Source organism: Prinia subflava, chromosome 4 (assembly GCF_021018805.1).
Source record: "Prinia subflava isolate CZ2003 ecotype Zambia chromosome 4, Cam_Psub_1.2, whole genome shotgun sequence".
Lineage (NCBI taxonomy): Eukaryota > Metazoa > Chordata > Aves > Passeriformes > Cisticolidae > Prinia > Prinia subflava.
Window position 1 is genome coordinate 16,575,500 of NC_086250.1, and position 27,334 is coordinate 16,602,833.

General features: G+C 65.9%; 4 protein-coding genes across 4 annotated transcripts; all 4 read right to left on the minus strand.

Moving 5' to 3' along the window:
• Window positions 1-1,606: 1,606 nt before the first annotated feature.
• Window positions 1,607-5,192, minus strand: LOC134549284 (uncharacterized). The gene is made up of 5 exons (XM_063394854.1): window positions 4,208-5,192; window positions 3,965-4,057; window positions 3,635-3,738; window positions 3,488-3,542; window positions 1,607-3,414 (listed from the first exon to the last, which is right to left on the minus strand). Exons 1-5 carry the CDS (start codon window positions 5,190-5,192, stop codon window positions 2,063-2,065), a joined length of 2,589 nt encoding a protein of 862 aa, XP_063250924.1. The 3' UTR covers window positions 1,607-2,062.
• On the minus strand, window positions 5,023-10,090 carry LOC134549285 (uncharacterized). The gene is made up of 4 exons (XM_063394855.1): window positions 8,950-10,090; window positions 8,707-8,799; window positions 8,373-8,480; window positions 5,023-8,228 (listed from the first exon to the last, which is right to left on the minus strand). Exons 1-4 carry the CDS (start codon window positions 10,088-10,090, stop codon window positions 6,805-6,807), a joined length of 2,766 nt encoding a protein of 921 aa, XP_063250925.1. The 3' UTR covers window positions 5,023-6,804.
• Window positions 10,091-15,921: 5,831 nt separating this feature from the next.
• Window positions 15,922-19,733, minus strand: LOC134549286 (uncharacterized). Its single transcript, XM_063394856.1, has 6 exons — window positions 19,549-19,733; window positions 18,592-19,496; window positions 18,349-18,441; window positions 18,019-18,122; window positions 17,872-17,926; window positions 15,922-17,798 (listed from the first exon to the last, which is right to left on the minus strand). Exons 1-6 carry the CDS (start codon window positions 19,731-19,733, stop codon window positions 16,447-16,449), a joined length of 2,694 nt encoding a protein of 897 aa, XP_063250926.1. The 3' UTR covers window positions 15,922-16,446.
• A 122-nt stretch (window positions 19,734-19,855) lies between these two features.
• LOC134549287 (collagen alpha-1(I) chain-like) lies at window positions 19,856-23,032 on the minus strand. The gene is made up of 2 exons (XM_063394857.1): window positions 21,293-23,032; window positions 19,856-19,955 (listed from the first exon to the last, which is right to left on the minus strand). The coding sequence occupies exons 1-2, from the start codon at window positions 22,576-22,578 to the stop codon at window positions 19,856-19,858; spliced, it is 1,386 nt and encodes a 461-aa protein (XP_063250927.1). The 5' UTR covers window positions 22,579-23,032.
• Window positions 23,033-27,334: the final 4,302 nt, after the last annotated feature.

Genomic DNA, 27,334 nt, shown 5'->3' on the forward strand with positions numbered 1-27,334 from the left:
GCGGGGACGGAGGCTTGTGGAGGATCTGAAGGAGCCGCAGCAGGGCAGGTGGCCTCGCTTCCCCAGCTCCTCCAGTCCTTCCCACAGCGCCTGCCACATCCCCGCGTAGAGCGGCACACGTGTCCCAGTGCCAGCCCAGAGCAGCAGCATCAGTTCCTGCAGCTCGCGGGCCACTGCCGTGCAGCGGCGGCAGCTGCAGGCGCCGCGCGTGGGGCTGGCGGGAGCGCGTGGCCGCTTGTGAGAGGTGGCCCGAGGCCCGCAGGACCTGGGAGCCGCGGGGGCTCCTCGCTTCCTCCGAGAGCCTCTGGGCCGGACGCGGGAGCGCTTGCTCCTCGTCGCTGCTGTCCGTGTGTGCCGCCGCCGTGGTTGCCAGTGGCCGATGGCCCAGCAGACAGCCACGGCGGCCAGCAGCAGGACAAGTGCGGTGAGCAGGACACCACCGTCACCCATGGCTCCGGCACGTCCCATGGCAACCGCACTGGCGGCTGCGGGGGCTGGCCCGGCTTATATAGGGGTGGCGGGTGATGTCACAGTGCTGTGGCCAGGACCCCCTGTAACATCACAGCCCTGCCTCACGCCAGCGCTCGGCCCCTTTGTGCCGTCAGTGCCCCGCCCGCCTCAGGGCTCGGCAGAACTGGCTCATCCCTGAAGATGGCCGTGGCCAGAAAAAGCCTGGAAGTAAGAAGCAGAGGTCAGCCTGTTCCAATGAATCCTTTCCTGGAGCAAGTGGTGGCACATCAGGAAGAGTGCTGGTGCCAGCCGTGTCAAGTCCACAGCTCCCAAGACCCTGCAGCGTTACCAACTGGAAATACCCACTCCTCTCTGCCTGGGAAGATCCTTCAGACACAAAGGAAGTTCCTCTGTCTCTGGGGAGCTCTCCTGAGACGGTGGTCGAGGGCTGGAAGAGTTATTTGTTTGCAGCTCCCTGACCTCTGCAGTGCCTCTGATCTAAATAAATCAGGATTTGTTAAAGACCGCTCATGGTGCTCCCACCGCTCTGGTTTTGACTGGGATAGGCTTCCTTTCTTCCAAGAAGCTGGCCTGTGTTGGGCTTGGATGGGAATGCTGTGAATCAAACAGGGGTGGTTTGGTTTCTGCTGAGCAGGGCTTGCCCTCTTCCAAAACTCTGCTGTGTCCCTTGCTACAATGCACCGTTTTCCACTGGGAAGGGAGGGATGAGTGTTGAAGACAGAGGCAAAGAATGCATTAAACACCTGTACCGTGTCTCTGCCCCTGTCTGTGAGGTGACCATCCACATCCTGGTAGGGGACAATGTTACTTTTACAATGATTTTTTTTCCCTTTAATGTATTTGAAAACACTGCTTTTTATTGTGCCTCACATTTCTGGCCACCTTCATCTCCAGCTGAGCTTTCGCCACACCAAATCTCTCCCTTCAGTGGCAAGAAGCATCTGTGACCTGCTTTCCACTGGGCACACAGCTTCCTTTTCCATGCTATTTCCCAGAGAAGATGCCTGTTCAGGCAAGCCAGCCCTCTGCCTCACCTGCTTGCCTGCTGACATTGGGGAATCACCTGCTCCCGTGCCCTTCGGGGGTGACGTTTCAAAAGTGACCAGAGGAGCTGGCGTCACTCTGGGAGTTGCCAGGGTCCCTCCTCACTCGGGGAGCTGGTGGGTGTTTGATATGTGTGGGTGTTTTCCCAGATTACCCCCATTTCTTTGCGGGGTGACTGCTTGCCCCTCACGGCTTCCCTTAAATGGCGGCTCCTCCCTCAAGCTGGCGGTCATTATGAGGGGACATTGGGGCTCGGCTCGGAGTGGAAATGGTCCCAAATAGCACCAGACCTGACAGCCGGGAATGGGTTGGTGGTTGTTTTATTTTTTGGTTTGTGGTTGGTTTGGTGTTTTTTTCTTTTATTGAGTCCTGCCTGGGCCCGGGTACCTGGGTGCTGCAGAGGCTCTGGCAAGGCCTCAAAACCGCCAGCCCCGCAGCCAAGGGTGGCGCAAGATCTCCTCCAGCTGTGGCCTGTCCGCGGGGTGCTTGGACAGACACCAGCAGATGAGGTGCTGGCACTCTGCGGAGAGGAGGCAGAAAGCGGCGGTCACTTGCAGAAGGCTCGTGCCCGGCGCCCCCCGACGCCCGCGGGGCCCGGGCCGTGCTGCGTGTGCTCAGAGCCGCGCCGGGCCCAGAGCGCCGCCGGTGCCCGGTGCGGGAGGGCGGCCCGGCGGGACACGGCCCCCTCCTTCAGGCGGCGTGTGCCACACGGAGCCCGGCGGCACGGGCCGCCTCCTGCCTGCGGCCGGCCCTTGAGGGCAGGGGCCGCGGAGCTGCGGGAGGGCCGCGCCGGGCTGCGCGCTGCCGTCTGCCAAAGCCGCCCGCTTGAGGCCGGGTACCAACCTGGAGAGACCTGCGGCCCGAAGAAGAGCTGCCCCAGCACGATGGCGCGGTTGTCCTCGAAGGGGAGGCTCCCGCACACCATTGCGTACAGCAGCACGCCCAGGGACCACACGGTGGCCGAATCGCCGCGGTAGCAGCCCATGGCGACCAACTCGGGCGGGCTGTACGCCTGTGTTCCTAGGGGACACAGGCAGCGCTGTCCAGCCGCAGGCTGCTGCCTTCCAGAGCCTGGCGCCAGCCTCCTGCCAGAGGCAGGGGCTGCACTGCCGGCCACAACCTCCCCCCACCCCCGAGGCCACTCCGCGCCCTCCGGCCCAAGCCAAGAACCCCTTCTGCAAGGCAGACAAGGCCGACGGGGCAGCCCCAGCCCTCGCAGGGCTGCCGAGCCGAGCGGCCGGGGCCCGGCTTTGGCGGCCCCTGCCCCGTGTGGGCAGGGCCGGCAGCCGGCTCCTGGGACACGGCTCCGCCCCGTGCCACAGGGCTGGCGGCAGCCGGCTGAACGCCGCCCCCCACGGCCACGGCCGAGGAGGGAACGGGGCCGTGCAGTGCCCGGCACCGGGAGCAGGGCCCGGGCTGGGGCTCTCGGCTCACCGGCAAATCGCGTGAAGGCTCGCTCCTGGAGGAAGGTGCCGCAGCCGAAGTCAATCAGCTTCAGATCTCCGCATGCCGGGTCCACGAGGAGGTTCTCCAGCTTGATGTCCCGGTGCAGGACGCCGCAGGCGGTGCAGTGCTGCACGGCGCACAGCACCTGGCAGAAGAGCCAGCGCGCCTTGTCCTCGCTCAGGAACCCGTGCTCCCGCAGGAGCTGCAGGAGATCCCGCGACCGCTCCGGACGCTCCATCACCAGCGCGAAGCTGTCAGGCAGCTCAAACCAGTCCAGCAGCTGGATGATGAAGCGGCAGCCGGAGCCCACCTTCTCCATGAGCGCGATCTCCATCGGAACGCAGGTGCCGTCGGGCTGTGAGGAGGAGACAGCGCCTACAGCGGGCCTGACGCTGCCCTGTGGCTGCGCCGGGCCCTGCCTGGCATGCCCCCGTGGCCCCTCGGGCAGCCTTCCTGGTGATGGGGATTCATCCCGCCCGGGGGACGCTTGGGGCACAGCCCGCTCTGTGCCGCTGGCCCCGCTCACTCACCAGCTCGACCCACTGCAGGACGCTCTCCCGGGCCACGCGTTTGACGGCCACCTGCCAGCCATCGAGACGGGGGGGCTGAGCTCAAGGCCTGCCCTTGCCCGCCGCTGCCCCTCCCCGCACGCCCGGCCTTCCCGCTCACTCACCGGCCTCCCGTCCGAGAGGCGGATGCCCGAGAAAACGGTGCCGAAGCCGCCGCTGCCCAGCTGCGGGCCCAGCTGGTAGAGCTCCTGCAGCTCCTTCTTTCGCCCTGCGGCCAAGAGCGAGCCGTCAGCCTTGCGCCCAGGAACCCCCCGAGCGCCCGCAAGTGAAGCGGGCCGAGCCGCCGCGGGCCCCGCTGCTCTGACCTGCTTCCTGCTGTGCGCCGGGCAGTGGCCCCCGCCCGGCAGCCCCGGGGCTGGCCAGCGGCACGGCCGGGCCGGGGCAGGGCGCAGAGGCGGCTGCGGGAGGCGCAGGGCAGCGGGGCAGGGCGGCACCGTCTCTATCCCCGGCGTCGTGGGCCGCGCTCAGCTCTTGTGGCCGGCCGGGGCTACAGCCCGAGGCTTCGCCCGGGGGCGTCCCAGGAGCAGCTGCAAAGCAGAGAGGGCCTTTTGAAGCCGTGGCATCAGAGGCGCTGGAAGCAGCCAGGGACTAGGCCACTCTCAGGGGCCCCGGCCTGGCCTGGGCATGCCCGTCAGGAGCCCCAGGGGAGCCTCTGACAGCTCCTCAGGACCTCTCACCTGCTCTTACGAAGGCCTTCGAGGTAGTCGAGAGCCGTGGTGCGGCAGCTTCCTGGGGATGGAGGAGACTCCTTGGTGTCTCAAGGATCGGCTCCACCACCAGGCTGGGGCTGTTGCCAGCTGGCACAGCCAACACAGCGTCCTGGGACCTGCGGGATGACACCTGCTGGTGCCAGGACGCTGGCTGCTCCGCCAGCTGCTCCTGGGAAAGCTCCCTTGCCTCGGGCTGGGCTCCCATCTGGACTTCAGGGCTTTCCCTGGCCACGTCAAGGCTCGGGGTTGTGCCCTTGAAGTCCGTGAGCCCAAGGGAGCTGGGAGACCTGTGCATGGGCTCTGCACCTTCTGCAGGCCGACAGGTCTCACTGAGCCTCTGTGAGGGATGGAGGCTGTCAGAGATAGCAGAGGCTCCTGGCAGGATGGAGGGTCTCTGACAGCCTGCACCTCCTGCGTGGATGGCGGGTCTCCGCTGCTGTGCCATCCTTGCAGGGGTTGAGGCGCTCCCAGGGATGGAGAGTCTTGCTGGGAGCAGCCTCTTGCGGGGACGGAGGCTTGTGGAGGATCTGAAGGAGCCGCAGCAGGGCAGGTGGCCTCGCTTCCCCAGCTCCTCCAGTCCTTCCCACAGCGCCTGCCACATCCCCGCGTAGAGCGGCACACGTGTCCCAGTGCCAGCCCAGAGCAGCAGCATCAGTTCCTGCAGCTCGCGGGCCACTGCCGTGCAGCGGCGGCAGCTGCAGGCGCCGCGCGTGGGGCTGGCGGGAGCGCGTGGCCGCTTGTGAGAGGTGGCCCGAGGCCCGCAGGACCTGGGAGCTGCGGGGGCTCCTCGCTTCCTCCGAGAGCCTCTGGGCCGGACGCGGGAGCGCTTGCTCCTCGTCGCTGCTGTCCGTGTGTGCCGCCGCCGTGGTTGCCAGTGGCCGATGGCCCAGCAGACAGCCACGGCGGCCAGCAGCAGGACAAGTGCGGTGAGCAGGACACCACCGTCACCCATGGCTCCGGCACGTCCCATGGCAACCGCACTGGCGGCTGCGGGGGCTGGCCCGGCTTATATAGGGGTGGCGGGTGATGTCACAGTGCTGTGGCCAGGACCCCCTGTAACATCACAGCCCTGCCTCACGCCAGCGCTCGGCCCCTTTGTGCCGTCAGTGCCCCGCCCGCCTCAGGGCTCGGCAGAACTGGCTCATCCCTGAAGATGGCCGTGGCCAGAAAAAGCCTGGAAGTAAGAAGCAGAGGTCAGCCTGTTCCAATGAATCCTTTCCTGGAGCAAGTGGTGGCACATCAGGAAGAGTGCTGGTGCCAGCCGTGTCAAGTCCACAGCTCCCAAGACCCTGCAGCGTTACCAACTGGAAATACCCACTCCTCTCTGCCTGGGAAGATCCTTCAGACACAAAGGAAGTTCCTCTGTCTCTGGGGAGCTCTCCTGAGACGGTGGTCGAGGGCTGGAAGAGTTATTTGTTTGCAGCTCCCTGACCTCTGCAGTGCCTCTGATCTAAATAAATCAGGATTTGTTAAAGACCGCTCATGGTGCTCCCACCGCTCTGGTTTTGACTGGGATAGGCTTCCTTTCTTCCAAGAAGCTGGCCTGTGTTGGGCTTGGATGGGAATGCTGTGAATCAAACAGGGGTGGTTTGGTTTCTGCTGAGCAGGGCTTGCCCTCTTCCAAAACTCTGCTGTGTCCCTTGCTACAATGCACCGTTTTCCACTGGGAAGGGAGGGATGAGTGTTGAAGACAGAGGCAAAGAATGCATTAAACACCTGTACCGTGTCTCTGCCCCTGTCTGTGAGGTGACCATCCACATCCTGGTAGGGGACAATGTTACTTTTACAATGATTTTTTTTCCCTTTAATGTATTTGAAAACACTGCTTTTTATTGTGCCTCACATTTCTGGCCACCTTCATCTCCAGCTGAGCTTTCGCCACACCAAATCTCTCCCTTCAGTGGCAAGAAGCATCTGTGACCTGCTTTCCACTGGGCACACAGCTTCCTTTTCCATGCTATTTCCCAGAGAAGATGCCTGTTCAGGCAAGCCAGCCCTCTGCCTCACCTGCTTGCCTGCTGACATTGGGGAATCACCTGCTCCCGTGCCCTTCGGGGGTGACGTTTCAAAAGTGACCAGAGGAGCTGGCGTCACTCTGGGAGTTGCCAGGGTCCCTCCTCACTCGGGGAGCTGGTGGGTGTTTGATATGTGTGGGTGTTTTCCCAGATTACCCCCATTTCTTTGCGGGGTGACTGCTTGCCCCTCACGGCTTCCCTTAAATGGCGGCTCCTCCCTCAAGCTGGCGGTCATTATGAGGGGACATTGGGGCTCGGCTCGGAGTGGAAATGGTCCCAAATAGCACCAGACCTGACAGCCGGGAATGGGTTGGTGGTTGTTTTATTTTTTGGTTTGTGGTTGGTTTGGTGTTTTTTTCTTTTATTGAGTCCTGCCTGGGCCCGGGTACCTGGGTGCTGCAGAGGCTCTGGCAAGGCCTCAAAACCGCCAGCCCCGCAGCCAAGGGTGGCGCAAGATCTCCTCCAGCTGTGGCCTGTCCGCGGGGTGCTTGGACAGACACCAGCAGATGAGGTGCTGGCACTCTGCGGAGAGGAGGCAGAAAGCGGCGGTCACTTGCAGAAGGCTCGTGCCCGGCGCCCCCCGACGCCCGCGGGGCCCGGGCCGTGCTGCGTGTGCTCAGAGCCGCGCCGGGCCCAGAGCGCCGCCGGTGCCCGGTGCGGGAGGGCGGCCCGGCGGGACACGGCCCCCTCCTTCAGGCGGCGTGTGCCACACGGAGCCCGGCGGCACGGGCCGCCTCCTGCCTGCGGCCGGCCCTTGAGGGCAGGGGCCGCGGAGCTGCGGGAGGGCCGCGCCGGGCTGCGCGCTGCCGTCTGCCAAAGCCGCCCGCTTGAGGCCGGGTACCAACCTGGAGAGACCTGCGGCCCGAAGAAGAGCTGCCCCAGCACGATGGCGCGGTTGTCCTCGAAGGGGAGGCTCCCGCACACCATTGCGTACAGCAGCACGCCCAGGGACCACACGGTGGCCGAATCGCCGCGGTAGCAGCCCATGGCGACCAACTCGGGCGGGCTGTACGCCTGTGTTCCTAGGGGACACAGGCAGCGCTGTCCAGCCGCAGGCTGCTGCCTTCCAGAGCCTGGCGCCAGCCTCCTGCCAGAGGCAGGGGCTGCACTGCCGGCCACAACCTCCCCCCACCCCCGAGGCCACTCCGCGCCCTCCGGCCCAAGCCAAGAACCCCTTCTGCAAGGCAGACAAGGCCGACGGGGCAGCCCCAGCCCTCGCAGGGCTGCCGAGCCGAGCGGCCGGGGCCCGGCTTTGGCGGCCCCCGCCCCGTGTGGGCAGGGCCGGCAGCCGGCTCCTGGGACACGGCTCCGCCCCGTGCAACAGGGCTGGCGGCAGCCGGCTGAACGCCGCCCCCCACGGCCACGGCCGAGGAGGGAACGGGGCCGTGCAGTGCCCGGCACCGGGAGCAGGGCCCGGGCTGGGGCTCTCGGCTCACCGGCAAATCGCGTGAAGGCTCGCTCCTGGAGGAAGGTGCCGCAGCCGAAGTCAATCAGCTTCAGATCTCCGCATGCCGGGTCCACGAGGAGGTTCTCCAGCTTGATGTCCCGGTGCAGGACGCCGCAGGCGGTGCAGTGCTGCACGGCGCACAGCACCTGGCAGAAGAGCCAGCGCGCCTTGTCCTCGCTCAGGAACCCGTGCTCCCGCAGGAGCTGCAGGAGATCCCGCGACCGCTCCGGACGCTCCATCACCAGCGCGAAGCTGTCAGGCAGCTCAAACCAGTCCAGCAGCTGGATGATGAAGCGGCAGCCGGAGCCCACCTTCTCCATGAGCGCGATCTCCATCGGAACGCAGGTGCCGTCGGGCTGTGAGGAGGAGACAGCGCCTACAGCGGGCCTGACGCTGCCCTGTGGCTGCGCCGGGCCCTGCCTGGCATGCCCCCGTGGCCCCTCGGGCAGCCTCCCTGGTGATGGGGATTCATCCCGCCCGGGGGACGCTTGGGGCACAGCCCGCTCTGTGCCGCTGGCCCCGCTCACTCACCAGCTCGACCCACTGCAGGACGCTCTCCCGGGCCACGCGTTTGACGGCCACCTGCCAGCCATCGAGACGGGGGGGCTGAGCTCAAGGCCTGCCCTTGCCCGCCGCTGCCCCTCCCCGCACGCCCGGCCTTCCCGCTCACTCACCGGCCTCCCGTCCGAGAGGCGGATGCCCGAGAAAACGGTGCCGAAGCCGCCGCTGCCCAGCTGCGGGCCCAGCTGGTAGAGCTCCTGCAGCTCCTTCTTTCGCCCTGCGGCCAAGAGCGAGCCGTCAGCCTTGCGCCCAGGAACCCCCCGAGCGCCCGCAAGTGAAGCGGGCCGAGCCGCCGCGGGCCCCGCTGCTCTGACCTGCTTCCTGCTGTGCGCCGGGCAGCGGCCCCCGCCCGGCAGCCCCGGGGCTGGCCAGCGGCACGGCCGGGCCGGGGCAGGGCGCAGAGGCGGCTGCGGGAGGCGCAGGGCAGCGGGGCAGGGCGGCACCGTCTCTATCCCCGGCGTCGTGGGCCGCGCTCAGCTCTTGTGGCCGGCCGGGGCTACAGCCCGAGGCTTCGCCCGGGGGCGTCCCAGGAGCAGCTGCAAAGCAGAGAGGGCCTTTTGAAGCCGTGGCATCAGAGGCGCTGGAAGCAGCCAGGGACTAGGCCACTCTCAGGGGCCCCGGCCTGGCCTGGGCATGCCCGTCAGGAGCCCCAGGGGAGCCTCTGACAGCTCCTCAGGACCTCTCACCTGCTCTTACGAAGGCCTTCGAGGTAGTCGAGAGCCGTGGTGCGGCAGCTTCCTGGGGATGGAGGAGACTCCTTGGTGTCTCAAGGATCGGCTCCACCACCAGGCTGGGGCTGTTGCCAGCTGGCACAGCCAACACAGCGTCCTGGGACCTGCGGGATGACACCTGCTGGTGCCAGGACGCTGGCTGCTCCGCCAGCTGCTCCTGGGAAAGCTCCCTTGCCTCGGGCTGGGCTCCCATCTGGACTTCAGGGCTTTCCCTGGCCACGTCAAGGCTCGGGGTTGTGCCCTTGAAGTCCGTGAGCCCAAGGGAGCTGGGAGACCTGTGCATGGGCTCTGCACCTTCTGCAGGCCGACAGGTCTCTTGGAGCTCCCCTGCCTCGGGCTGGGCTCCCATCTGGACTTCAGGGCTTTCCCTGGCCACGTCAAGGCTCGGGGTTGTGCCCTTGAAGTCCGTGAGCCCAAGGGAGCTGGGAGACCTGTGCATGGGCTCTGCACCTTCTGCAGGCCGACAGGTCTCACTGAGCCTCTGTGAGGGATGGAGGCTGTCAGAGATAGCAGAGGCTCCTGGCAGGATGGAGGGTCTCTGACAGCCTGCACCTCCTGCGTGGATGGCGGGTCTCCGCTGCTGTGCCATCCTTGCAGGGGTTGAGGCGCTCCCAGGGATGGAGAGTCTTGCTGGGAGCAGCCTCTTGCGGGGACGGAGGCTTGTGGAGGATCTGAAGGAGCCGCAGCAGGGCAGGTGGCCTCGCTTCCCCAGCTCCTCCAGTCCTTCCCACAGCGCCTGCCACATCCCCGCGTAGAGCGGCACACGTGTCCCAGTGCCAGCCCAGAGCAGCAGCATCAGTTCCTGCAGCTCGCGGGCCACTGCCGTGCAGCGGCGGCAGCTGCAGGCGCTGCGCGTGGGGCTGGCGGGAGCGCGTGGCCGCTTGTGAGAGGTGGCCCGAGGCCCGCAGGACCTGGGAGCCGCGGGGGCTCCTCGCTTCCTCCGAGAGCCTCTGGGCCGGACGCGGGAGCGCTTGCTCCTCGTCGCTGCTGTCCGTGTGTGCCGCCGCCGTGGTTGCCAGTGGCCGATGGCCCAGCAGACAGCCACGGCGGCCAGCAGCAGGACAAGTGCGGTGAGCAGGACACCACCGTCACCCATGGCTCCGGCACGTCCCATGGCAACCGCACTGGCGGCTGCGGGGGCTGGCCCGGCTTATATAGGGGTGGCGGGTGATGTCACAGTGCTGTGGCCAGGACCCCCTGTAACATCACAGCCCTGCCTCACGCCAGCGCTCGGCCCCTTTGTGCCGTCAGTGCCCCGCCCGCCTCAGGGCTCGGCAGAACTGGCTCATCCCTGAAGATGGCCGTGGCCAGAAAAAGCCTGGAAGTAAGAAGCAGAGGTCAGCCTGTTCCAATGAATCCTTTCCTGGAGCAAGTGGTGGCACATCAGGAAGAGTGCTGGTGCCAGCCGTGTCAAGTCCACAGCTCCCAAGACCCTGCAGCGTTACCAACTGGAAATACCCACTCCTCTCTGCCTGGGAAGATCCTTCAGACACAAAGGAAGTTCCTCTGTCTCTGGGGAGCTCTCCTGAGACGGTGGTCGAGGGCTGGAAGAGTTATTTGTTTGCAGCTCCCTGACCTCTGCAGTGCCTCTGATCTAAATAAATCAGGATTTGTTAAAGACCGCTCATGGTGCTCCCACCGCTCTGGTTTTGACTGGGATAGGCTTCCTTTCTTCCAAGAAGCTGGCCTGTGTTGGGCTTGGATGGGAATGCTGTGAATCAAACAGGGGTGGTTTGGTTTCTGCTGAGCAGGGCTTGCCCTCTTCCAAAACTCTGCTGTGTCCCTTGCTACAATGCACCGTTTTCCACTGGGAAGGGAGGGATGAGTGTTGAAGACAGAGGCAAAGAATGCATTAAACACCTGTACCGTGTCTCTGCCCCTGTCTGTGAGGTGACCATCCACATCCTGGTAGGGGACAATGTTACTTTTACAATGATTTTTTTTCCCTTTAATGTATTTGAAAACACTGCTTTTTATTGTGCCTCACATTTCTGGCCACCTTCATCTCCAGCTGAGCTTTCGCCACACCAAATCTCTCCCTTCAGTGGCAAGAAGCATCTGTGACCTGCTTTCCACTGGGCACACAGCTTCCTTTTCCATGCTATTTCCCAGAGAAGATGCCTGTTCAGGCAAGCCAGCCCTCTGCCTCACCTGCTTGCCTGCTGACATTGGGGAATCACCTGCTCCCGTGCCCTTCGGGGGTGACGTTTCAAAAGTGACCAGAGGAGCTGGCGTCACTCTGGGAGTTGCCAGGGTCCCTCCTCACTCGGGGAGCTGGTGGGTGTTTGATATGTGTGGGTGTTTTCCCAGATTACCCCCATTTCTTTGCGGGGTGACTGCTTGCCCCTCACGGCTTCCCTTAAATGGCGGCTCCTCCCTCAAGCTGGCGGTCATTATGAGGGGACATTGGGGCTCGGCTTGGAGTGGAAATGGTCCCAAATAGCACCAGACCTGACAGCCGGGAATGGGTTGGTGGTTGTTTTATTTTTTGGTTTGTGGTTGGTTTGGTGTTTTTTTCTTTTATTGAGTCCTGCCTGGGCCCGGGTACCTGGGTGCTGCAGAGGCTCTGGCAAGGCCTCAAAACCGCCAGCCCCGCAGCCAAGGGTGGCGCAAGATCTCCTCCAGCTGTGGCCTGTCCGCGGGGTGCTTGGACAGACACCAGCAGATGAGGTGCTGGCACTCTGCGGAGAGGAGGCAGAAAGCGGCGGTCACTTGCAGAAGGCTCGTGCCCGGCGCCCCCCGACGCCCGCGGGGCCCGGGCCGTGCTGCGTGTGCTCAGAGCCGCGCCGGGCCCAGAGCGCCGCCGGTGCCCGGTGCGGGAGGGCGGCCCGGCGGGACACGGCCCCCTCCTTCAGGCGGCGTGTGCCACACGGAGCCCGGCGGCACGGGCCGCCTCCTGCCTGCGGCCGGCCCTTGAGGGCAGGGGCCGCGGAGCTGCGGGAGGGCCGCGCCGGGCTGCGCGCTGCCGTCTGCCAAAGCCGCCCGCTTGAGGCCGGGTACCAACCTGGAGAGACCTGCGGCCCGAAGAAGAGCTGCCCCAGCACGATGGCGCGGTTGTCCTCGAAGGGGAGGCTCCCGCACACCATTGCGTACAGCAGCACGCCCAGGGACCACACGGTGGCCGAATCGCCGCGGTAGCAGCCCATGGCGACCAACTCGGGCGGGCTGTACGCCTGTGTTCCTAGGGGACACAGGCAGCGCTGTCCAGCCGCAGGCTGCTGCCTTCCAGAGCCTGGCGCCAGCCTCCTGCCAGAGGCAGGGGCTGCACTGCCGGCCACAACCTCCCCCCACCCCCGAGGCCACTCCGCGCCCTCCGGCCCAAGCCAAGAACCCCTTCTGCAAGGCAGACAAGGCCGACGGGGCAGCCCCAGCCCTCGCAGGGCTGCCGAGCCGAGCGGCCGGGGCCCGGCTTTGGCGGCCCCCGCCCCGTGTGGGCAGGGCCGGCAGCCGGCTCCTGGGACACGGCTCCGCCCCGTGCCACAGGGCTGGCGGCAGCCGGCTGAACGCCGCCCCCCACGGCCACGGCCGAGGAGGGAACGGGGCCGTGCAGTGCCCGGCACCGGGAGCAGGGCCCGGGCTGGGGCTCTCGGCTCACCGGCAAATCGCGTGAAGGCTCGCTCCTGGAGGAAGGTGCCGCAGCCGAAGTCAATCAGCTTCAGATCTCCGCATGCCGGGTCCACGAGGAGGTTCTCCAGCTTGATGTCCCGGTGCAGGACGCCGCAGGCGGTGCAGTGCTGCACGGCGCACAGCACCTGGCAGAAGAGCCAGCGCGCCTTGTCCTCGCTCAGGAACCCGTGCTCCCGCAGGAGCTGCAGGAGATCCCGCGACCCGCTCCGGACGCTCCATCACCAGCGCGAAGCTGTCAGGCAGCTCAAACCAGTCCAGCAGCTGGATGATGAAGCGGCAGCCGGAGCCCACCTTCTCCATGAGCGCGATCTCCATCGGAACGCAGGTGCCGTCGGGCTGTGAGGAGGAGACAGCGCCTACAGCGGGCCTGACGCTGCCCTGTGGCTGCGCCGGGCCCTGCCTGGCATGCCCCCGTGGCCCCTCGGGCAGCCTTCCTGGTGATGGGGATTCATCCCGCCCGGGGGACGCTTGGGGCACAGCCCGCTCTGTGCCGCTGGCCCCGCTCACTCACCAGCTCGACCCACTGCAGGACGCTCTCCCGGGCCACGCGTTTGACGGCCACCTGCCAGCCATCGAGACGGGGGGGCTGAGCTCAAGGCCTGCCCTTGCCCGCCGCTGCCCCTCCCCGCACGCCCGGCCTTCCCGCTCACTCACCGGCCTCCCGTCCGAGAGGCGGATGCCCGAGAAAACGGTGCCGAAGCCGCCGCTGCCCAGCTGCGGGCCCAGCTGGTAGAGCTCCTGCAGCTCCTTCTTTCGCCCTGCGGCCAAGAGCGAGCCGTCAGCCTTGCGCCCAGGAACCCCCCGAGCGCCCGCAAGTGAAGCGGGCCGAGCCGCCGCGGGCCCCGCTGCTCTGACCTGCTTCCTGCTGTGCGCCGGGCAGCGGCCCCCGCCCGGCAGCCCCGGGGCTGGCCAGCGGCACGGCCGGGCCGGGGCAGGGCGCAGAGGCGGCTGCGGGAGGCGCAGGGCAGCGGGGCAGGGCGGCACCGTCTCTATCCCCCGGCGTCGTGGGCCGCGCTCAGCTCTTGTGGCCGGCCGGGGCTACAGCCCGAGGCTTCGCCCGGGGGCGTCCCAGGAGCAGCTGCAAAGCAGAGAGGGCCTTTTGAAGCCGTGGCATCAGAGGCGCTGGAAGCAGCCAGGGACTAGGCCACTCTCAGGGGCCCCGGCCTGGCCTGGGCATGCCCGTCAGGAGCCCCAGGGGAGCCTCTGACAGCTCCTCAGGACCTCTCACCTGCTCTTACGAAGGCCTTCGAGGTAGTCGAGAGCCGTGGTGCGGCAGCTTCCTGGGGATGGAGGAGACTCCTTGGTGTCTCAAGGATCGGCTCCACCACCAGGCTGGGGCTGTTGCCAGCTGGCACAGCCAACACAGCGTCCTGGGACCTGCGGGATGACACCTGCTGGTGCCAGGACGCTGGCTGCTCCGCCAGCTGCTCCTGGGAAAGCTCCCTTGCCTCGGGCTGGGCTCCCATCTGGACTTCAGGGCTTTCCCTGGCCACGTCAAGGCTCGGGGTTGTGCCCTTGAAGTCCGTGAGCCCAAGGGAGCTGGGAGACCTGTGCATGGGCTCTGCACCTTCTGCAGGCCGACAGGTCTCACTGAGCCTCTGTGAGGGATGGAGGCTGTCAGAGATAGCAGAGGCTCCTGGCAGGATGGAGGGTCTCTGACAGCCTGCACCTCCTGCGTGGATGGCGGGTCTCCGCTGCTGTGCCATCCTTGCAGGGGTTGAGGCGCTCCCAGGGATGGAGAGTCTTGCTGGGAGCAGCCTCTTGCGGGGACGGAGGCTTGTGGAGGATCTGAAGGAGCCGCAGCAGGGCAGGTGGCCTCGCTTCCCCAGCTCCTCCAGTCCTTCCCACAGCGCCTGCCACATCCCCGCGTAGAGCGGCACACGTGTCCCAGTGCCAGCCCAGAGCAGCAGCATCAGTTCCTGCAGCTCGCGGGCCACTGCCGTGCAGCGGCGGCAGCTGCAGGCGCCGCGCGTGGGGCTGGCGGGAGCGCGTGGCCGCTTGTGAGAGGTGGCCCGAGGCCCGCAGGACCTGGGAGCTGCGGGGGCTCCTCGCTTCCCTCCGAGAGCCTCTGGGCCGGACGCGGGAGCGCTTGCTCCTCGTCGCTGCTGTCCGTGTGTGCCGCCGCCGTGGTTGCCAGTGGCCGATGGCCCAGCAGACAGCCACGGCGGCCAGCAGCAGGACAAGTGCGGTGAGCAGGACACCACCGTCACCCATGGCTCCGGCACGTCCCATGGCAACCGCACTGGCGGCTGCGGGGGCTGGCCCGGCTTATATAGGGGTGGCGGGTGATGTCACAGTGCTGTGGCCAGGACCCCCCCTGTAACATCACAGCCCTGCCTCACAGCCAGCGCTCGGCCCCTTTGTGCCGTCAGTGCCCCGCCCGCCTCAGGGCTCGGCAGAACTGGCTCATCCCTGAAGATGGCCGTGGCCAGAAAAAGCCTGGAAGTAAGAAGCAGAGGTCAGCCTGTTCCAATGAATCCTTTCCTGGAGCAAGTGGTGGCACATCAGGAAGAGTGCTGGTGCCAGCCGTGTCAAGTCCACAGCTCCCAAGACCCTGCAGCGTTACCAACTGGAAATACCCACTCCTCTCTGCCTGGGAAGATCCTTCAGACACAAAGGAAGTTCCTCTGTCTCTGGGGAGCTCTCCTGAGACGGTGGTCGAGGGCTGGAAGAGTTATTTGTTTGCCTGCTTCCCCTGACCTCTGCAGTGCCTCTGATCTAAATAAATCAGGATTTGTTAAAGACCGCTCATGGTGCTCCCACCGCTCTGGTTTTGACTGGGATAGGCTTCCTTTCTTCCAAGAAGCTGGCCTGTGTTGGGCTTGGATGGGAATGCTGTGAATCAAACAGGGGTGGTTTGGTTTCTGCTGAGCAGGGCTTGCCCCTCTTCCAAAACTCTGCTGTGTCCCTTGCTACAATGCACCGTTTTCCACTGGGAAGGGAGGGATGAGTGTTGAAGACAGAGGCAAAGAATGCATTAAACACCTGTACCGTGTCTCTGCCCCTGTCTGTGAGGTGACCATCCACATCCTGGTAGGGGACAATGTTACTTTTACAATGATTTTTTTTTCCCTTTAATGTATTTGAAAACACTGCTTTTTTATTGTGCCTCACATTTCTGGCCACCTTCATCTCCAGCTGAGCTTTCGCCACCACCAAATCTCTCCCTTCAGTGGCAAGACCTGCTTTCCACTGGGCACACAGCTTCCTTTTCCATGCTATTTCCCAGAGAAGATGCCTGTTCAGGCAAGCCAGCCCTCTGCCTCACCTGCTTGCCTGCTGACATTGGGGAATCACCTGCTCCCGTGCCCTTCGGGGGTGACGTTTCAAAAGTGACCAGAGGAGCTGGCGTCACTCTGGGAGTTGCCAGGGTCCCTCCTCACTCGGGGAGCTGGTGGGTGTTTGATATGTGTGGGTGTTTTCCCAGATTACCCCCATTTCTTTGCGGGGTGACTGCTTGCCCCTCACGGCTTCCCTTAAATGGCGGCTCCTCCCTCAAGCTGGCGGTCATTATGAGGGGACATTGGGGCTCGGCTCGGAGTGGAAATGGTCCCAAATAGCACCAGACCTGACAGCCGGGAATGGGTTGGTGGTTGTTTTATTTTTTGGTTTGTGGTTGGTTTGGTGTTTTTTTCTTTTATTGAGTCCTGCCTGGGCCCGGGTACCTGGGTGCTGCAGAGGCTCTGGCAAGGCCTCAAAACCGCCAGCCCCGCAGCCAAGGGTGGCGCAAGATCTCCTCCAGCTGTGGCCTGTCCGCGGGGTGCTTGGACAGACACCAGCAGATGAGGTGCTGGCACTCTGCGGAGAGGAGGCAGAAAGCGGCGGTCACTTGCAGAAGGCTCGTGCCCGGCGCCCCCCGACGCCCGCGGGGCCCGGGCCGTGCTGCGTGTGCTCAGAGCCGCGCCGGGCCCAGAGCGCCGCCGGTGCCCGGTGCGGGAGGGCGGCCCGGCGGGACACGGCCCCCTCCTTCAGGCGGCGTGTGCCACACGGAGCCCGGCGGCACGGGCCGCCTCCTGCCTGCGGCCGGCCCTTGAGGGCAGGGGCCGCGGAGCTGCGGGAGGGCCGCGCCGGGCTGCGCGCTGCCGTCTGCCAAAGCCGCCCGCTTGAGGCCGGGTACCAACCTGGAGAGACCTGCGGCCCGAAGAAGAGCTGCCCCAGCACGATGGCGCGGTTGTCCTCGAAGGGGAGGCTCCCGCACACCATTGCGTACAGCAGCACGCCCAGGGACCACACGGTGGCCGAATCGCCGCGGTAGCAGCCCATGGCGACCAACTCGGGCGGGCTGTACGCCTGTGTTCCTAGGGGACACAGGCAGCGCTGTCCAGCCGCAGGCTGCTGCCTTCCAGAGCCTGGCGCCAGCCTCCTGCCAGAGGCAGGGGCTGCACTGCCGGCCACAACCTCCCCCCACCCCCGAGGCCACTCCGCGCCCTCCGGCCCAAGCCAAGAACCCCTTCTGCAAGGCAGACAAGGCCGACGGGGCAGCCCCAGCCCTCGCAGGGCTGCCGAGCCGAGCGGCCGGGGCCCGGCTTTGGCGGCCCCCGCCCCGTGTGGGCAGGGCCGGCAGCCGGCTCCTGGGACACGGCTCCGCCCCGTGCCACAGGGCTGGCGGCAGCCGGCTGAACGCCGCCCCCCACGGCCACGGCCGAGGAGGGAACGGGGCCGTGCAGTGCCCGGCACCGGGAGCAGGGCCCGGGCTGGGGCTCTCGGCTCACCGGCAAATCGCGTGAAGGCTCGCTCCTGGAGGAAGGTGCCGCAGCCGAAGTCAATCAGCTTCAGATCTCCGCATGCCGGGTCCACGAGGAGGTTCTCCAGCTTGATGTCCCGGTGCAGGACGCCGCAGGCGGTGCAGTGCTGCACGGCGCACAGCACCTGGCAGAAGAGCCAGCGCGCCTTGTCCTCGCTCAGGAACCCGTGCTCCCGCAGGAGCTGCAGGAGATCCCGCGACCGCTCCGGACGCTCCATCACCAGCGCGAAGCTGTCAGGCAGCTCAAACCAGTCCAGCAGCTGGATGATGAAGCGGCAGCCGGAGCCCACCTTCTCCATGAGCGCGATCTCCATCGGAACGCAGGTGCCGTCGGGCTGTGAGGAGGAGACAGCGCCTACAGCGGGCCTGACGCTGCCCTGTGGCTGCGCCGGGCCCTGCCTGGCATGCCCCCGTGGCCCCTCGGGCAGCCTTCCTGGTGATGGGGATTCATCCCGCCCGGGGGACGCTTGGGGCACAGCCCGCTCTGTGCCGCTGGCCCCGCTCACTCACCAGCTCGACCCACTGCAGGACGCTCTCCCGGGCCACGCGTTTGACGGCCACCTGCCAGCCATCGAGACGGGGGGGCTGAGCTCAAGGCCTGCCCTTGCCCGCCGCTGCCCCTCCCCGCACGCCCGGCCTTCCCGCTCACTCACCGGCCTCCCGTCCGAGAGGCGGATGCCCGAGAAAACGGTGCCGAAGCCGCCGCTGCCCAGCTGCGGGCCCAGCTGGTAGAGCTCCTGCAGCTCCTTCTTTCGCCCTGCGGCCAAGAGCGAGCCGTCAGCCTTGCGCCCAGGAACCCCCCGAGCGCCCGCAAGTGAAGCGGGCCGAGCCGCCGCGGGCCCCGCTGCTCTGACCTGCTTCCTGCTGTGCGCCGGGCAGCGGCCCCCGCCCGGCAGCCCCGGGGCTGGCCAGCGGCACGGCCGGGCCGGGGCAGGGCGCAGAGGCGGCTGCGGGAGGCGCAGGGCAGCGGGGCAGGGCGGCACCGTCTCTATCCCCGGCGTCGTGGGCCGCGCTCAGCTCTTGTGGCCGGCCGGGGCTACAGCCCGAGGCTTCGCCCGGGGGCGTCCCAGGAGCAGCTGCAAAGCAGAGAGGGCCTTTTGAAGCCGTGGCATCAGAGGCGCTGGAAGCAGCCAGGGACTAGGCCACTCTCAGGGGCCCCGGCCTGGCCTGGGCATGCCCGTCAGGAGCCCCAGGGGAGCCTCTGACAGCTCCTCAGGACCTCTCACCTGCTCTTACGAAGGCCTTCGAGGTAGTCGAGAGCCGTGGTGCGGCAGCTTCCTGGGGATGGAGGAGACTCCTTGGTGTCTCAAGGATCGGCTCCACCACCAGGCTGGGGTTGTTGCCAGCTGGCACAGCCAACACAGCGTCCTGGGACCTGCGGGATGACACCTGCTGGTGCCAGGACGCTGGCTGCTCCGCCAGCTGCTCCTGGGAAAGCTCCCTTGCCTCGGGCTGGGCTCCCATCTGGACTTCAGGGCTTTCCCTGGCCACGTCAAGGCTCGGGGTTGTGCCCTTGAAGTCCGTGAGCCCAAGGGAGCTGGGAGACCTGTGCATGGGCTCTGCACCTTCTGCAGGCCGACAGGTCTCTTGGAGCTCCCCTGCCTCGGGCTGGGCTCCCATCTGGACTTCAGGGCTTTCCCTGGCCACGTCAAGGCTCGGGGTTGTGCCCTTGAAGTCCGTGAGCCCAAGGGAGCTGGGAGACCTGTGCATGGGCTCTGCACCTTCTGCAGGCCGACAGGTCTCACTGAGCCTCTGTGAGGGATGGAGGCTGTCAGAGATAGCAGAGGCTCCTGGCAGGATGGAGGGTCTCTGACAGCCTGCACCTCCTGCGTGGATGGCGGGTCTCCGCTGCTGTGCCATCCTTGCAGGGGTTGAGGCGCTCCCAGGGATGGAGAGTCTTGCTGGGAGCAGCCTCTTGCGGGGACGGAGGCTTGTGGAGGATCTGAAGGAGCCGCAGCAGGGCAGGTGGCCTCGCTTCCCCAGCTCCTCCAGTCCTTCCCACAGCGCCTGCCACATCCCCGCGTAGAGCGGCACACGTGTCCCAGTGCCAGCCCAGAGCAGCAGCATCAGTTCCTGCAGCTCGCGGGCCACTGCCGTGCAGCGGCGGCAGCTGCAGGCGCCGCGCGTGGGGCTGGCGGGGAGCGCGTGGCCGCTTGTGAGAGGTGGCCCGAGGCCCGCAGGACCTGGGAGCCGCGGGGGCTCCTCGCTTCCTCCGAGAGCCTCTGGGCCGGACGCGGGAGCGCTTGCTCCTCGTCGCTGCTGTCCGTGTGTGCCGCCGCCGTGGTTGCCAGTGGCCGATGGCCCAGCAGACAGCCACGGCGGCCAGCAGCAGGACAAGTGCGGTGAGCAGGACACCACCGTCACCCATGGCTCCGGCACGTCCCATGGCAACCGCACTGGCGGCTGCGGGGGCTGGCCCGGCTTATATAGGGGTGGCGGGTGATGTCACAGTGCTGTGGCCAGGACCCCCTGTAACATCACAGCCCTGCCTCACGCCAGCGCTCGGCCCCTTTGTGCCGTCAGTGCCCCGCCCGCCTCAGGGCTCGGCAGAACTGGCTCATCCCTGAAGATGGCCGTGGCCAGAAAAAGCCTGGAAGTAAGAAGCAGAGGTCAGCCTGTTCCAATGAATCCTTTCCTGGAGCAAGTGGTGGCACATCAGGAAGAGTGCTGGTGCCAGCCGTGTCAAGTCCACAGCTCCCAAGACCCTGCAGCGTTACCAACTGGAAATACCCACTCCTCTCTGCCTGGGAAGATCCTTCAGACACAAAGGAAGTTCCTCTGTCTCTGGGGAGCTCTCCTGAGACGGTGGTCGAGGGCTGGAAGAGTTATTTGTTTGCAGCTCCCTGACCTCTGCAGTGCCTCTGATCTAAATAAATCAGGATTTGTTAAAGACCGCTCATGGTGCTCCCACCGCTCTGGTTTTGACTGGGATAGGCTTCCTTTCTTCCAAGAAGCTGGCCTGTGTTGGGCTTGGATGGGAATGCTGTGAATCAAACAGGGGTGGTTTGGTTTCTGCTGAGCAGGGCTTGCCCTCTTCCAAAACTCTGCTGTGTCCTTGCTACAATGCACCGTTTTCCACTGGGAAGGGAGGGATGAGTGTTGAAGACAGAGGCAAAGAATGCATTAAACACCTGTACCGTGTCTCTGCCCCTGTCTGTGAGGTGACCATCCCACATCCTGGTAGGGGACAATGTTACTTTTACAATGATTTTTTTTCCCTTTAATGTATTTGAAAACACTGCTTTTTATTGTGCCTCACATTTCTGGCCACCTTCATCTCCAGCTGAGCTTTCGCCACACCAAATCTCTCCCTTCAGTGGCAAGAAGCATCTGTGACCTGCTTTCCACTGGGCACACAGCTTCCTTTTCCATGCTATTTCCCAGAGAAGATGCCTGTTCAGGCAAGCCAGCCCTCTGCCTCACCTGCTTGCCTGCTGACATTGGGGAATCACCTGCTCCCGTGCCCTTCGGGGGTGACGTTTCAAAAGTGACCAGAGGAGCTGGCGTCACTCTGGGAGTTGCCAGGGTCCCTCCTCACTCGGGGAGCTGGTGGGTGTTTGATATGTGTGGGTGTTTTCCAGATTACCCCCATTTCTTTGCGGGGTGACTGCTTGCCCCTCACGGCTTCCCTTAAATGGCGGCTCCTCCCTCAAGCTGGCGGTCATTATGAGGGGACATTGGGGCTCGGCTCGGAGTGGAAATGGTCCAAATAGCACCAGACCTGACAGCCGGGAATGGGTTGGTGGTTGTTTTATTTTTTGGTTTGTGGTTGGTTTGGTGTTTTTTCTTTTATTGAGTCCTGCCTGGGCCCGGGTACCTGGGTGCTGCAGAGGCTCTGGCAAGGCCTCAAAACCGCCAGCCCCGCAGCCAAGGGTGGCGCAAGATCTCCTCCAGCTGTGGCCTGTCCGCGGGGGTGCTTGGACAGACACCAGCAGATGAGGTGCTGGCACTCTGCGGAGAGGAGGCAGAAAGCGGCGGTCACTTGCAGAAGGCTCGTGCCCGGCGCCCCCCGACGCCCGCGGGGCCCGGGCCGTGCTGCGTGTGCTCAGAGCCCGCGCCGGGCCCAGAGCGCCGCCGGTGCCCGGTGCGGGAGGGCGGCCCGGCGGGACACGGCCCCCTCCTTCAGGCGGCGTGTGCCACACGGAGCCCGGCGGCACGGGGCCGCCTCCTGCCTGCGGCCGGCCCTTGAGGGCAGGGGCCGCGGAGCTGCGGGAGGGCCGCGCCGGGCTGCGCGCTGCCGTCTGCCAAAGCCGCCCGCTTGAGGCCGGGTACCAACCTGGAGAGACCTGCGGCCCGAAGAAGAGCTGCCCCAGCACGATGGCGCGGTTGTCCTCGAAGGGGAGGCTCCCGCACACCATTGCGTACAGCAGCACGCCCAGGGACCACACGGTGGCCGAATCGCCGCGGTAGCAGCCCATGGCGACCAACTCGGGCGGGCTGTACGCCTGTGTTCCTAGGGGACACAGGCAGCGCTGTCCAGCCGCAGGCTGCTGCCTTCCAGAGCCTGGCGCCAGCCTCCTGCCAGAGGCAGGGGCTGCACTGCCGGCCACAACCTCCCCCCACCCCCGAGGCCACTCCGCGCCCTCCGGCCCAAGCCAAGAACCCCTTCTGCAAGGCAGACAAGGCCGACGGGGCAGCCCCAGCCCTCGCAGGGCTGCCGAGCCGAGCGGCCGGGGCCCGGCTTTGGCGGCCCCCGCCCCGTGTGGGCAGGGCCGGCAGCCGGCTCCTGGGACACGGCTCCGCCCCGTGCCACAGGGCTGGCGGCAGCCGGCTGAACGCCGCCCCCCACGGCCACGGCCGAGGAGGGAACGGGGCCGTGCAGTGCCCGGCACCGGGAGCAGGGCCCGGGCTGGGGCTCTCGGCTCACCGGCAAATCGCGTGAAGGCTCGCTCCTGGAGGAAGGTGCCGCAGCCGAAGTCAATCAGCTTCAGATCTCCGCATGCCGGGTCCACGAGGAGGTTCTCCAGCTTGATGTCCCGGTGCAGGACGCCGCAGGCGGTGCAGTGCTGCACGGCGCACAGCACCTGGCAGAAGAGCCAGCGCGCCTTGTCCTCGCTCAGGAACCCGTGCTCCCGCAGGAGCTGCAGGAGATCCCGCGACCGCTCCGGACGCTCCATCACCAGCGCGAAGCTGTCAGGCAGCTCAAACCAGTCCAGCAGCTGGATGATGAAGCGGCAGCCGGAGCCCACCTTCTCCATGAGCGCGATCTCCATCGGAACGCAGGTGCCGTCGGGCTGTGAGGAGGAGACAGCGCCTACAGCGGGCCTGACGCTGCCCTGTGGCTGCGCCGGGCCCTGCCTGGCATGCCCCCGTGGCCCCTCGGGCAGCCTCCCTGGTGATGGGGATTCATCCCGCCCGGGGGACGCTTGGGGCACAGCCCGCTCTGTGCCGCTGGCCCCGCTCACTCACCAGCTCGACCCACTGCAGGACGCTCTCCCGGGCCACGCGTTTGACGGCCACCTGCCAGCCATCGAGACGGGGGGGCTGAGCTCAAGGCCTGCCCTTGCCCGCCGCTGCCCCTCCCCGCACGCCCGGCCTTCCCGCTCACTCACCGGCCTCCCGTCCGAGAGGCGGATGCCCGAGAAAACGGTGCCGAAGCCGCCGCTGCCCAGCTGCGGGCCCAGCTGGTAGAGCTCCTGCAGCTCCTTCTTTCGCCCTGCGGCCAAGAGCGAGCCATCAGCCTTGCGCCCAGGAACCCCCCGAGCGCCCGCAAGTGAAGCGGGCCGAGCCGCCGCGGGCCCCGCTGCTCTGACCTGCTTCCTGCTGTGCGCCGGGCAGCGGCCCCCGCCCGGCAGCCCCGGGGCTGGCCAGCGGCACGGCCGGGCCGGGGCAGGGCGCAGAGGCGGCTGCGGGAGGCGCAGGGCAGCGGGGCAGGGCGGCACCGTCTCTATCCCCGGCGTTGTGGGCCGCGCTCAGCTCTTGTGGCCGGCCGGGGCTACAGCCCGAGGCTTCACCCGGGGGCGTCCCAGGAGCAGCTGCAAAGCAGAGAGGGCCTTTTGAAGCCGTGGCATCAGAGGCGCTGGAAGCAGCCAGGGACTAGGCCACTCTCAGGGGCCCCGGCCTGGCCTGGGCATGCCCGTCAGGAGCCCCAGGGGAGCCTCTGACAGCTCCTCAGGACCTCTCACCTGCTCTTACGAAGGCCTTCGAGGTAGTCGAGAGCCGTGGTGCGGCAGCTTCCTGGGGATGGAGGAGACTCCTTGGTGTCTCAAGGATCGGCTCCACCACCAGGCTGGGGCTGTTGCCAGCTGGCACAGCCAACACAGCGTCCTGGGACCTGCGGGATGACACCTGCTGGTGCCAGGACGCTGGCTGCTCCGCCAGCTGCTCCTGGGAAAGCTCCCTTGCCTCGGGCTGGGCTCCCATCTGGACTTCAGGGCTTTCCCTGGCCACGTCAAGGCTCGGGGTTGTGCCCTTGAAGTCCGTGAGCCCAAGGGAGCTGGGAGACCTGTGCATGGGCTCTGCACCTTCTGCAGGCCGACAGGTCTCTTGGAGCTCCCCTGCCTCGGGCTGGGCTCCCATCTGGACTTCAGGGCTTTCCCTGGCCACGTCAAGGCTCGGGGTTGTGCCCTTGAAGTCCGTGAGCCCAAGGGAGCTGGGAGACCTGTGCATGGGCTCTGCACCTTCTGCAGGCCGACAGGTCTCACTGAGCCTCTGTGAGGGATGGAGGCTGTCAGAGATAGCAGAGGCTCCTGGCAGGATGGAGGGTCTCTGACAGCCTGCACCTCCTGCGTGGATGGCGGGTCTCCGCTGCTGTGCCATCCTTGCAGGGGTTGAGGCGCTCCCAGGGATGGAGAGTCTTGCTGGGAGCAGCCTCTTGCGGGGACAGAGGCTTGTGGAGGATCTGAAGGAGCCGCAGCAGGGCAGGTGGCCTCGCTTCCCCAGCTCCTCCAGTCCTTCCCACAGCGCCTGCCACATCCCCGCGTAGAGCGGCACACGTGTCCCAGTGCCAGCCCAGAGCAGCAGCATCAGTTCCTGCAGCTCGCGGGCCACTGCCGTGCAGCGGCGGCAGCTGCAGGCGCCGCGCGTGGGGCTGGCGGGAGCGCGTGGCCGCTTGTGAGAGGTGGCCCGAGGCCCGCAGGACCTGGGAGCTGCGGGGCTCCTCGCTTCCTCCGAGAGCCTCTGGGCCGGACGCGGGAGCGCTTGCTCCTCGTCGCTGCTGTCCGTGTGTGCCGCCGCCGTGGTTGCCAGTGGCCGATGGCCCAGCAGACAGCCACGGCGGCCAGCAGCAGGACAAGTGCGGTGAGCAGGACACCACCGTCACCCATGGCTCCGGCACGTCCCATGGCAACCGCACTGGCGGCTGCGGGGGCTGGCCCGGCTTATATAGGGGTGGCGGGTGATGTCACAGTGCTGTGGCCAGGACCCCCTGTAACATCACAGCCCTGCCTCACGCCAGCGCTCGGCCCCTTTGTGCCGTCAGTGCCCCGCCCGCCTCAGGGCTCGGCAGAACTGGCTCATCCCTGAAGATGGCCGTGGCCAGAAAAAGCCTGGAAGTAAGAAGCAGAGGTCAGCCTGTTCCAATGAATCCTTTCCTGGAGCAAGTGGTGGCACATCAGGAAGAGTGCTGGTGCCAGCCGTGTCAAGTCCACAGCTCCCAAGACCCTGCAGCGTTACCAACTGGAAATACCCACTCCTCTCTGCCTGGGAAGATCCTTCAGACACAAAGGAAGTTCCTCTGTCTCTGGGGAGCTCTCCTGAGACGGTGGTCGAGGGCTGGAAGAGTTATTTGTTTGCAGCTCCCTGACCTCTGCAGTGCCTCTGATCTAAATAAATCAGGATTTGTTAAAGACCGCTCATGGTGCTCCCACCGCTCTGGTTTTGACTGGGATAGGCTTCCTTTCTTCCAAGAAGCTGGCCTGTGTTGGGCTTGGATGGGAATGCTGTGAATCAAACAGGGGTGGTTTGGTTTCTGCTGAGCAGGGCTTGCCCTCTTCCAAAACTCTGCTGTGTCCCTTGCTACAATGCACCGTTTTCCACTGGGAAGGGAGGGATGAGTGTTGAAGACAGAGGCAAAGAATGCATTAAACACCTGTACCGTGTCTCTGCCCCTGTCTGTGAGGTGACCATCCACATCCTGGTAGGGGACAATGTTACTTTTACAATGATTTTTTTTCCCTTTAATGTATTTGAAAACACTGCTTTTTATTGTGCCTCACATTTCTGGCCACCTTCATCTCCAGCTGAGCTTTCGCCACACCAAATCTCTCCCTTCAGTGGCAAGAAGCATCTGTGACCTGCTTTCCACTGGGCACACAGCTTCCTTTTCCATGCTATTTCCCAGAGAAGATGCCTGTTCAGGCAAGCCAGCCCTCTGCCTCACCTGCTTGCCTGCTGACATTGGGGAATCACCTGCTCCCGTGCCCTTCGGGGGTGACGTTTCAAAAGTGACCAGAGGAGCTGGCGTCACTCTGGGAGTTGCCAGGGTCCCTCCTCACTCGGGGAGCTGGTGGGTGTTTGATATGTGTGGGTGTTTTCCCAGATTACCCCCATTTCTTTGCGGGGTGACTGCTTGCCCCTCACGGCTTCCCTTAAATGGCGGCTCCTCCCTCAAGCTGGCGGTCATTATGAGGGGACATTGGGGCTCGGCTCGGAGTGGAAATGGTCCCAAATAGCACCAGACCTGACAGCCGGGAATGGGTTGGTGGTTGTTTTATTTTTTGGTTTGTGGTTGGTTTGGTGTTTTTTTCTTTTATTGAGTCCTGCCTGGGCCCGGGTACCTGGGTGCTGCAGAGGCTCTGGCAAGGCCTCAAAACCGCCAGCCCCGCAGCCAAGGGTGGCGCAAGATCTCCTCCAGCTGTGGCCTGTCCGCGGGGTGCTTGGACAGACACCAGCAGATGAGGTGCTGGCACTCTGCGGAGAGGAGGCAGAAAGCGGCGGTCACTTGCAGAAGGCTCGTGCCCGGCGCCCCCCGACGCCCGCGGGGCCCGGGCCGTGCTGCGTGTGCTCAGAGCCGCGCCGGGCCCAGAGCGCCGCCGGTGCCCGGTGCGGGAGGGCGGCCCGGCGGGACACGGCCCCCTCCTTCAGGCGGCGTGTGCCACACGGAGCCCGGCGGCACGGGCCGCCTCCTGCCTGCGGCCGGCCCTTGAGGGCAGGGGCCGCGGAGCTGCGGGAGGGCCGCGCCGGGCTGCGCGCTGCCGTCTGCCAAAGCCGCCCGCTTGAGGCCGGGTACCAACCTGGAGAGACCTGCGGCCCGAAGAAGAGCTGCCCCAGCACGATGGCGCGGTTGTCCTCGAAGGGGAGGCTCCCGCACACCATTGCGTACAGCAGCACGCCCAGGGACCACACGGTGGCCGAATCGCCGCGGTAGCAGCCCATGGCGACCAACTCGGGCGGGCTGTACGCCTGTGTTCCTAGGGGACACAGGCAGCGCTGTCCAGCCGCAGGCTGCTGCCTTCCAGAGCCTGGCGCCAGCCTCCTGCCAGAGGCAGGGGCTGCACTGCCGGCCACAACCTCCCCCCACCCCCGAGGCCACTCCGCGCCCTCCGGCCCAAGCCAAGAACCCCTTCTGCAAGGCAGACAAGGCCGACGGGGCAGCCCCAGCCCTCGCAGGGCTGCCGAGCCGAGCGGCCGGGGCCCGGCTTTGGCGGCCCCCGCCCCGTGTGGGCAGGGCCGGCAGCCGGCTCCTGGGACACGGCTCCGCCCCGTGCCACAGGGCTGGCGGCAGCCGGCTGAACGCCGCCCCCCACGGCCACGGCCAAGGAGGGAACGGGGCCGTGCAGTGCCCGGCACCGGGAGCAGGGCCCGGGCTGGGGCTCTCGGCTCACCGGCAAATCGCGTGAAGGCTCGCTCCTGGAGGAAGGTGCCGCAGCCGAAGTCAATCAGCTTCAGATCTCCGCATGCCGGGTCCACGAGGAGGTTCTCCAGCTTGATGTCCCGGTGCAGGACGCCGCAGGCGGTGCAGTGCTGCACGGCGCACAGCACCTGGCAGAAGAGCCAGCGCGCCTTGTCCTCGCTCAGGAACCCGTGCTC

What these genes read in the sequence shown, in the direction of transcription:
- LOC134549284 (XM_063394854.1), bottom strand. Translation starts at nt 5,192, where the DNA reads ATGGGTGACGGTGGTGTCCTGCTCACCGCACTTGTCCTGCTGCTGGCC. An exon ending in CGACGCCGGGGATAGAGACG is followed by an intron (nt 3,739 to 3,964) that starts GTGCCGCCCTGC and finishes TCTTGGCCGCAG; the next exon opens with GGCGAAAGAAGGAGCTGCAG. An exon ending in GCAGTGGGTCGAGCTGGTGA is followed by an intron (nt 3,415 to 3,487) that starts GTGAGCGGGGCC and finishes CCCCATCACCAG; the next exon opens with GAAGGCTGCCCGAGGGGCCA.
- LOC134549285 (XM_063394855.1), bottom strand. Translation starts at nt 10,090, where the DNA reads ATGGGTGACGGTGGTGTCCTGCTCACCGCACTTGTCCTGCTGCTGGCC. An exon ending in GAAGGCCTTCGTAAGAGCAG is followed by an intron (nt 8,800 to 8,949) that starts GTGAGAGGTCCT and finishes TCTGCTTTGCAG; the next exon opens with CTGCTCCTGGGACGCCCCCG. An exon ending in CGACGCCGGGGATAGAGACG is followed by an intron (nt 8,481 to 8,706) that starts GTGCCGCCCTGC and finishes TCTTGGCCGCAG; the next exon opens with GGCGAAAGAAGGAGCTGCAG.
- LOC134549286 (XM_063394856.1), bottom strand. Translation starts at nt 19,733, where the DNA reads ATGGGTGACGGTGGTGTCCTGCTCACCGCACTTGTCCTGCTGCTGGCC. An exon ending in GAAGGCCTTCGTAAGAGCAG is followed by an intron (nt 18,442 to 18,591) that starts GTGAGAGGTCCT and finishes TCTGCTTTGCAG; the next exon opens with CTGCTCCTGGGACGCCCCCG. An exon ending in GCCTCTCGGACGGGAGGCCG is followed by an intron (nt 17,927 to 18,018) that starts GTGAGTGAGCGG and finishes GATGGCTGGCAG; the next exon opens with GTGGCCGTCAAACGCGTGGC.
- LOC134549287 (XM_063394857.1), bottom strand. Translation starts at nt 22,578, where the DNA reads ATGGAGATCGCGCTCATGGAGAAGGTGGGCTCCGGCTGCCGCTTCATC. An exon ending in CCAGCACCTCATCTGCTGGT is followed by an intron (nt 19,956 to 21,292) that starts GTCTGTCCAAGC and finishes TCTTACTTCCAG; the next exon opens with GCTTTTTCTGGCCACGGCCA.